Source organism: Phragmites australis, chromosome 13, assembly GCF_958298935.1.
Source record: "Phragmites australis chromosome 13, lpPhrAust1.1, whole genome shotgun sequence".
In the NCBI taxonomy this organism is placed as follows: Eukaryota; Viridiplantae; Streptophyta; class Magnoliopsida; order Poales; family Poaceae; genus Phragmites; species Phragmites australis.
The window spans coordinates 14983253-14992711 of NC_084933.1; the positions used below are offsets into that span (position 1 = coordinate 14983253).

Below are 9459 nucleotides of genomic sequence, written 5' to 3' on the forward strand. Positions count from 1 at the left end.
TATAATTGATGAGTCAATAATTAATTATAGTTGTCCTTGTATGTTCTCTCTTTGCCACCAGATTAGAAGTTGAAGGGCTTATTTTTACACCGTGTTGTTCCGTACTTTATGCATATGGCTAATACTTGGTACATGTCAAAGTACAATATTGTGTTGTCAATTGCTGATTCAATACAAAGTGACATGGACATCTCAATTTCTCATGCAGGATATGTATGATTTCATGGCTCTCGACAGACCTTCAACACCTCGCATTGATTGTGGGATAGCATTGCATAAAATGATTAGGCTTATCACAATGGGTTTAGGAGGGGAAGGCTATCTCAATTTCACGGGAAATGAGTTTGGGTATCCTGGTAAGTGTTTACAACTTATTGCATTTTGCAGCGTTTTATGGTTTTAGCCATGATCTTTGCATAGTTATTACATATCGCTTCTGATGAGGGAATTGATTCGTTTTATTTTACTTTGCAGAATAGATTGATTTTCCAAGAGGTCCTCAAAGTCTTCCAAATAGCTCAGTCATCCCAGGGAATAACAATAGTTTCGATAAATATCGTCATAGATTTGACATTGTAAGTTTCAGATGTGCTATTGTATCCTCTCACCAAATCCAGATGGCCATGTTTCTTTGGAAATCTTGTTTAGGAAAGATTATTTTTTATAAATGCTAATGCTGTATTAATATATGTTAATGTTGTTGATAAGTAAGAGTTTTGACCCTTTTGTTAAGGAGATGTAGGTTATCTCAGATATCGAGGCATGTAGGAGTTTGATCGAGCAGTGCAGCATCTTGAGGAAAAAGATGAAGTTTGTCACTGGTTTATCTCTATTGCTTATTAAGTCACAGTTAAATTCTAATGTCATCATACCGTATATGTGTATATTTTAATAAGCAGAAAATCAGTAATTTGAGGAAAATTTTATGTGTATATTGAATTTCTTTTCATGTCAGGGTAATTGGTGACTTTATACTAATGAAATAGTCAACGTAATCATAGTTCATGACATCTGAGCACCAGTATGTATCACGGAAACATGAAGAGGATAAGGTGATCATCTTTGAGGAAGGAGATCTGGTTTTTGTGTTCAACTTTCACCGGAGCAATAGCTATTTTGACTAGCGTGTTGGTTGTTTAAAGCCTGGGAAGTACAAGGTATGCAACTTTTTTTTTTTGCATGCTTTGCAATTTCAATTATGTAACCTATCATCACTTGCGAGATTTTGCAATTTTTTTATTTCTGCACACATAATTTGTTGATCTAGATGGTGTAGTTGGTAGAAGGGTTCTTGGTACTCAAGTAGGAGCATAGTATTCCTATCATCTGTTTTATATTTGTTATGTACTTCTAGCGATCTTCCTTCTTTGAAGTTTTATGCATACTGAAATTTGCTTCCCAATTTACTGAAATGATACTATCAGTTTGAGCCACCTATTTGGAGACACATGTTTTTATGGGTTACTAATGGTTTGTTTTATTTCCTATCAGGAGGTCTTAGACTCTGATGATGGCCTCTACGGTGGATTCAATCCCCTTGATCACGATGCAGAGTACTTCACTATTGTAAGTGCTGGCTCAAGTGTTAGGGCACATTCTGCTTGTTTTTTTTTGGGTAGCCTACTAATCTGAATCAACGTATGATTTTACTAGTGCCTTGCAGGACTGGCCGTATGACAATAGACAGTGTTCTTACTAGGCTTACGCTCCTAGCAAAACTGCTATGTTTTATGCCCTTATAGAGGACTAGGAAGCACCCTATGGTTACCCTTGAAATGTGCATGACTGGTCTAGACAAGAAGAAAGCTTCAGTTTTTTTTTCAAGACTTCTGCTGATGGCCACACATTATATGCTAAGGAAATGACTAAGTTCTCTGGCATCTCAGCAATTATCCCTGAGATGGAGATATGTGATTTCAACTTCGAACCGTGTGGCTACTTCATGAATGTGATCCATGGCACTACATCCTCTAACATTCATATGACCCCCAAGGATGGTTTCAGCTACACCAGCTATGAGGTTGTGGGCTTCGACACCACCACTCTGGCTTATGGTGACCTCGTCAAGAGGGTCCTCAATTGCTTTGGCTCTTCAGAGTTGTATGTGGCCGTGACCATCTTTGGTCGGCATGGCCAAGCAGGGACATGGGGAAGAAACTTGATGCCAAGGTTTATGACTTCAACAACATTGTAGACCAAGAGCTGCCCTGTGGTGGTCTTCTCATCTACCTGAGCTTTTTTGCTGCTAAAGATGCTATCGTTGATTCGCCCAAATCTATTTTCCATTGCTTTGAGGGCGAGAATGTGGAAAATCCTGCTATTGCAAAGAACGGTGAACTTCCTACAAAGAACGGTAAACTGGCTAATCTTCTCTCCTGGGAAGAGGACACCTTGAAGGAGATGGATGTAGTGCTTGATGAGTAAGATGGTATTCTGGTGTCGATTTACTGCTGAGTATTTTTTAATGTTCCGATTGTCGTGGTTGTCGTTTGGTTATTCTGTAAAGCAACCAAGTCAGGCTATTAGTATATAAAATCATTTGTAACTATGTAAGCATGCTTAACCTGAATAAGTGTACATCTCTAGGTGGTCACATGCGTCTACCACAATGAGCATATGTATGGAGAAATATCTGTCAGAGCATATCAATAAGAATTATTTTGAGTCAATGATTGGTTACTTGTTTGTCATTTCTAAACAACTAGCCGGTGCAAATTGCGTCCTGATTTTTGCATGGAGGTAGCTGATAGTATGCTCATGTCGTTCTAACAGGGAAGCATCATGTTCGTGGTTGGCAAGTCATTTCATCGTCTTTCAGCTCCGTGTACGGCTGAAATGGCGAGATGTTACATCTACAGTAAATAGATTCTTTTTACAGAGGAAATCCACAGCAAATAGCTAGAGGACATGTATCGCGTGGCTAGCTGTTAGATGCAAAGTTTTACCCATTTGTTTTAGGTGTGAGTCCATTGACTTTTATGTTTTGTTTGTATTTTGCTCTCAAGAACACGCAAAATATTGCTCTGTTTATTGTACTAATATATGTTTATTTTTTAAATAGGTTCATACACTTGCATTAGATGTCATTGGGATGAGAGGGGCACATTTTATATCTTGAGTAGATAACAGTCGCGTTTGATAATCAGAAACTGTTCTCTGATTCTCCTTGAGAGATTTGCACTTTCTGATTCTTTTGACTTTGAGATATTTGCGGAGACATGTACCATTCTCTCTATGCTTATCTGCTGATGAGGCTGATATCTTCTTCAATAATTTGATGTGGTAGGCCTTGTGAGTTGGATCCGATAAACATATTTCATATTCTCATTGTTCTGTTTGTTTGACCCACAAGGAGCTGGATTTTATTTTTGCTAACTATAAGTCAAAGGCCGTTCTTGTTTAGGACGGTGGTTCATCGTCAGACGATGAGCATCTCTCACCGGAACGATTGCCCACAATTTATTTTATTATATATAGATATTTTTTTGCCTAGTGTCAAATGATATCTTGCGATGAAAATGTACCTGAAAGCACATTTTGTCTACAATATTGCAATTTGGAATCGAATCATATCATGTTAATGTTGATGCTATCAAATAAAAAATATTAACATGTTATCAGGATGATCATGAATATATTATGATGTACTATATATAGTAATTTCCTTTACATATTATGTAAATTATTACTTCCCCTTGCACACATAACTAAAAATTAAAAAAATCACTACACCTTCCTCCCCATCGCCGTCTCCAGGAGTTCAAGTACCAAAAGCGCCCTCGCACGCGCATCGCTGTTCCTAAACCCTCCGACCCCAACCCGCAACCACAGCCTGAGCCGAACCTTCGAGAAGATTCCGGAAGTCCGGGCCGTGACGTCCATGGCGACCGAGGGCAGCGGGGGCAGCGGGGGCGGCGAACAGGCCGCGTTCGAGGCGCGGGTGAAGCGGCTGTTCGGGTCGCACCTCTTCGACGCCGTCCCGGGCTCCTCCTTCCCGGCGGCCTCGTGGTCCGTCGCCGCGGGTGACGTCGAGCGCCAGCGCTGGGCGAAGCCCTCCGAGGCTCGCGACGAGGAGGAGGAGCGCGCCGGCGCGGCGGACCGCGCCGACACGCCATGCGCCTCCGCGTTCTACGACGCCAACGGGTGCCTCCGCGGCCGGAGGCGCCGGCCCAGGCAGGACTTTGAGGGCGACCTGGATGATCCTGGGGACGAGGAGGTGGAGGAGGAGGAGGCCGGGGAAGAGGAGGAAGAGAGGCGGAAGGCGGTGGCGGAGGACGATGAGGAGGGGATTAGGGTTTCCATCGACCTCGACCCGACTCTGGATCGGGAGGTGAGGAAAATCAACTTCCGCCTTTGATTTGGTTTAGCCAGTTAGTACTACGTAGTAGTTCTCCTGGAAGCCGTTGTTACTGTATCACAATTGCTTGTAGGGTGCTCGTTGAAATTATGCTGTGAATTAATATTGGATCAAATTGACTCTGTGATTCAGTCTGTTGCCTGCTTAAATGAACATTTTAACTTCCACCTAAAAAAAGAAATAGTTAACATTTCAGTTTTAGGATATGTTGCCCTTCTAGCTAAGGTTTGTCATGATTTAGATGAATAAGTAGGTGGAGAAAATCAGGGTGTTACAATAATCATCTTCTCTGTTGTTCATGTCGTTGCATGTTGTGGTACTTTCGAGTCCACTGTTGTCCTGGATTTGTGTCCAGGTGTCCCTGGGAATACAGATCAATGTACATCAATGGTTTTCCCTATACTCTTATGGCAGATTACTTACATGGAAAGCCTTTTGTCCCATTTCCTTTTTATTATCATTTGTAGTAGTAAATGATGAATCAAATAATTGGATATTGTAAATCCAACAACATTCACTTGACGGCAAAACCCTTAAGTGACCTAACTGGATTATTCACAAGTGTCTCTTCGTGGCTTGTCATTACGAATTATCATCTCTATGGCCTATGGATTATTTGTTGTGGATTGTTATCTAACAAGAGTTGCATTTTTCAGGAAGAGGAGGACAAGTATGATAGAGAGGCCTTTGGTAGAGAACATGCTGCAGACCGTGTGTACATGAAGGATATAATGGATGATGGCATAAACATGAGCATCAACAGCATAGTTCCTGACCTCCTTGATGATTCAATCGAAGAGGTGTACCGCTTCTCGAAGGATCCTCGTGCAGATATCAGGGCAGCATCTGCAAGACTCAGAGAAGACAATGATTCTTCTAAAGATGGTGACTCTCACTATCCCTCTCAAGCCAAGGAGTTTCCTACTGTTGAAATGCAGGCTAAGAAAGCTAAGGAGGATATGAACGTAAAGCCTATACTGAAGAGGAAGGAGGAGCAAGGCGATTCAAAACCAAGGAAACGTGTCAGGTTCGATGCTAGTGTTAAGGACCCAGAGTCAGAGATTTTTGAACACGATGAAGATTCTCCTATGGTTCCTCAATCCATGGATTTTGTTACAGAAAAGGCAAACACATCCGCTCCATCTGAATCTCCTGGGGTTCCTGACTATGTTAGGAACCCTTCGAAGTACATACGTTACACCCTGGATGCACCAGAGGGCAATGATGAATCTAACAGGAGAGCTCTTGCAGACCTGCATGATCTGTTAGGGAGATCAGATCCCAACAAGGTGCAGCCTGAGGCGCCTGTTGAGATTCCAAGTTCAGTCACGTTCATTCCTCGCAAGAAGTCAGTTGATGCCATGGTGGTGGATGAGGGTCCAAAAACTAGTGATTCAAACTCATCTCTAATTGGTATGGTGGCAGGAGGTTCTGATGAAACTGATCAATGCGAGATGGATGAAGATGACAGTAATGTATCGTCACTACCACAGATTCATACAAACTCAAAGACAAACTCCCGTCGTTACAGGGCAAATAGAACTGATGATGATGAGTGAAGCTGATGTTTTCAGAGTCCCTAGTTGATGTTTGTTTTAAGAAACTTACAAGTTTCAGATTTCCTTATGTAATTCAGGAGATATGTATGTACCCCTGCTTTGGTCTTATGATCTGAGCTGACCAGCTATTTTTCAAGTACGGTGTTATCCATAGTCTCTATTGTTCTATAATTGCTTATACTGGGAGCCACAGAGGACATCAGTGTTAGAAATTTAAGGAACTTCACTGATAAGTTGGCTATGCTGGAACCATCCTTTTCTTCCCTTTTGTGTCAAAAGCTGTGTTGTCAGACAATATGAATCATTTAGTTTGTTCATTCTGCATGCAGAAATCAAGAGAAACCAATTAATCCTGGAGTCCACCAGATATGCACTTCCATTCCACTGCAGATTCCAGAGTCAGCAGAATTCCAGAATACACAATTTTGGGGCCATGGGGGAGAAAAGGCATCCCCATTTCAGGTTTCTGACCGAATTTCAGAACCAGTCCACAAGAAAAAACTGAATGACAAGAACCTTTATCAATCTGTACATTCTCATAAATGGAATGTTTTTCCATTCTCTATATGTTTTTTCTTTCTTTGAAGCAATTATTTATGTGCTCAAGACATACAGTGGCAAGCTGGCGGCTACAGCTTATCAGCAATTCTGTACAGGGCATCAGCCACCTTGCCAAGCACACCAAGCAAGCTGCTTACTTGGTCCTTCCTCTGCTCCCTGTCCAGTCGGCTGTTGATGTTCTGCGCCTCCAGCTGCGCCGCCACCATCCGGCTGCTCTGGTCCAGGATCTCGATCAGCTGGCCTTGCAGGTCAGCGCCGGCTCTTCCAGAGATGTCATCACTGCTGCGTTGCCTCTTCTGTCCGCACTGCACTGGTGAGTCCCCTGTAATTTGCTCCTGCCGCTTGCCTTTTGACGTGCCTCCTATTCAGAGACATGGTTAGTTAAGCATGAACTTTGTTTAATCGATGTTGGTGCATGCGTATGATTCGGTGAAAGAGAAGGGTTTTCTAATTTCAACTCATATAGGCATCATTCCTTCTTTTTACTGAAGAAGGGTATTGCTTTCGTTTCTTCTCATGAGGTGAACCTGAAGCTTCTGAGTTGCATTCAACTACCGTTGATTTCTTTCTGTGTTCGCGCTAGAATATTAGATGATACAAGTTTCTCTAAAACATTAAGAAGTGGAAACTAGAATAGCTAAATATTCTTTTCCTCAGTTAGAACCAGATCACTATGAAGTGAATAGACTGAATACAATTGGGCTGTGTTTACTGTACCCCATCATTCCAGAATCTTTCAAAGACTTGAAAAGAGAATATATAAACGTTTCTCAATCAAACCTCCTCGTGCTACACAGTGATCGGATTTAACAACCGAGGATCCCCTATATTCATAACAGGTAATACAAGAAAAAAAAATCACTCTTTAAGTAGCAACTAATAGCATCGATTCTTCTGTATTATCTGGAAAAGGACCCTAGTTAGAACTGCCCGACGTTGAAACAGTTATTTTATCATCTCAAACTTGGTAAATTATAATGTGCCATGCAGAATTTGATAATTTCAGTAGTAGTTGCTTTTCTTTAAAAAGAACTCAGTCTTGGATAGTTTCAGTCTTTCAGAACACCTCAGACGGCACTAGATCGTCGATTCACAAAATGCAAAGGTAAGCAAGTGTTTCACAATCTTAGGACGCATGAAAAATCGACACTAGCAGCCTCTTATTTAAAACGGTATGAAGTGACACATGGTTTATATATTTTCTGTCCGTAATATGTTTTGGCTGATCAAACCAATGGAACTGTAAAAAAAATTCTGTGAAGTACGAAGAAACCCAGAAAATGAGCCCATAGAGAAAACCTGAACAAAGAACTATAGAAACAGAAAAGAGAGTTATATTTTTGCATAAAACCAATTTAAATTCTGATAATCACTACCTTGCTCAGAAGTCTCTTGCCTGGGCGCCTCCGTCGTCTTCTCTGTAACCAAAACAGCAAGAAGCAAACCTTTGTCAGCCAAGTAATAATTCAAAGTCCAAAGTAATCGGCAAAAGGGAAACCGCCAAAAGACAAATTTTATGCCTTGAGCTCTGTGACAGTTGCAGGGAAAAATTCAAGAATTTTCACCTAATCTGAAAAGGGAAAACAGGAACACGGCAATAAGAAGGCAGAGTTCATCTGAAAAATGAAGAGAAGATTGTAGCTAGTCTTGTATCAGCATGGAACTATGTTTCCATTATCTAAAAAAAAGTCTTGTGTCAGCAGCTCTACCATGAAACCACCAAGAAGCAGCGTTCGCAGCAAAGAAGCAGCGGCTCAATTCGTCTTCTTCACACACACAAAAGACAAAACACAAGCTCAGACTCTTCCATGCAGAAAAGCTCGCCCTTCTGTACCTTGCATAAAAAGATGAGAAGGGGAGTACACATCGTTTCACGCAAGAATTGGTTGCTCACCGGAGATGGGCACGGCCACAGCCGCCGGCGCCAGCGTTGGCATCGGAGCGGGCGTGGTCGCTTCATCGTCTTCATCATCATCATCCTCGGATGACGATGAGAACAGCCCACCCTCGCCGGCCACCTCCCCACGGCCACTGTCGGGCTCGGACACAGTCTTCACCCTGTCCTTGACCTCCACGTCCTCCACCTCCGCGCGCGCCGCTGCCGCCGCATTACCGCCTGCGCCGCGGCCCTCCAGTATGTCGTAGACCTCCCGGTCGAAGAACCCCGGAAGCCGCCTCTCCCGGCGCGCGTCGTTGCGCATGGCCCAGAACGACGCCTCTTTCTTCACCGGGTAGCTGCGCTCCCACTCCCTGATCTTCTTGTAGTCCCCGGCGAGGTTGCTCCACCGCTTCCGGCACTGCACGGGCCCGCGGTCCACGCCGTGCCGCCGGCAATACTCCGCTACGGCCGCCCACTTGGTCGGCTCCGCCCCCGCTGTTCCTCCGCCTTCTCCTCCTCCCCTGGCCCGCCCCCGGCCGCGCCCGCGCCCGCTCCCGCTCCTCTCGACCACCCGCTTCCCCTCGATGAGCACCAGTATCTCCTGCCGCGTCCACCGCGGCAGCCGCGGCCCGCGCCCGGTCCCCCCGCCACCGGCGTTAGACATGCCGCCCACGTTGACAGCGAGGTCTTCTTGGCTCCAAGGACCTGCCTTTACGGCGTGAGGTGGTGCAGCAGCAGCAGCAAGCAGCCGAGAAGCAGGGGCGCATGGCAGGAGGGCGGTCTCTCTCCCTAACTCTTAAGCTGGGGATTAGGAGGGGATGGCCTTAATTAGGAATGCACTAATCAGGGTTAAGGGCTTTAGTTAAAGAAGGGTTAATGGTGGAGGAGTCAGAGCCGGGTTTCAATTTCGTTTTACAATTTTTTTTATCATTGGCGAAAAGATCAAAATTCGTGAAATTTCAGTCATTTAGTCATTTGTCTTTTGCTTTGAGAGTCACGGTGAAAGAAAATTTTAAAATTAAATATTTCATCTCTCTCCAAAATTCTTAAATTTCACTAAAATTTTAATCCCTAGTCATGAGCAATGATGGTGACTCTTCTCC

General features: G+C 43.6%; 2 protein-coding genes and 2 pseudogenes across 3 annotated transcripts; 3 read left to right on the forward strand and 1 right to left on the reverse strand.

The window, feature by feature from the left end:
- Positions 1 to 211: 211 nt before the first annotated feature.
- Positions 212 to 1750, forward strand: LOC133889440 (1,4-alpha-glucan-branching enzyme 2, chloroplastic/amyloplastic-like; annotated as a pseudogene).
- A 10-nt stretch (positions 1751 to 1760) lies between these two features.
- LOC133889441 (S-adenosylmethionine decarboxylase proenzyme-like) lies at positions 1761 to 2424 on the forward strand (annotated as a pseudogene).
- A 1319-nt stretch (positions 2425 to 3743) lies between these two features.
- LOC133888461 (uncharacterized) lies at positions 3744 to 6069 on the forward strand. The gene is made up of 2 exons (XM_062328719.1): positions 3744 to 4330; positions 5014 to 6069. The coding sequence occupies exons 1-2, from the start codon at positions 3881 to 3883 to the stop codon at positions 5914 to 5916; spliced, it is 1353 nt and encodes a 450-aa protein (XP_062184703.1). The 5' UTR covers positions 3744 to 3880; the 3' UTR covers positions 5917 to 6069.
- A 374-nt stretch (positions 6070 to 6443) lies between these two features.
- Positions 6444 to 9139, reverse strand: LOC133888462 (trihelix transcription factor ASR3-like). Of its 2 annotated transcripts, XM_062328720.1 has the most exons (4): positions 8372 to 9139; positions 8187 to 8243; positions 7854 to 7895; positions 6444 to 6838 (listed from the first exon to the last, which is right to left on the reverse strand). In XM_062328720.1, the coding sequence occupies exons 1-4, from the start codon at positions 9018 to 9020 to the stop codon at positions 6546 to 6548; spliced, it is 1041 nt and encodes a 346-aa protein (XP_062184704.1). In that variant the 5' UTR covers positions 9021 to 9139; the 3' UTR covers positions 6444 to 6545. The 2 variants fall into 2 exon arrangements, with proteins under 2 accessions (XP_062184704.1, XP_062184705.1); XM_062328721.1 differs by lacking the exon at positions 8187 to 8243.
- Positions 9140 to 9459: the final 320 nt, after the last annotated feature.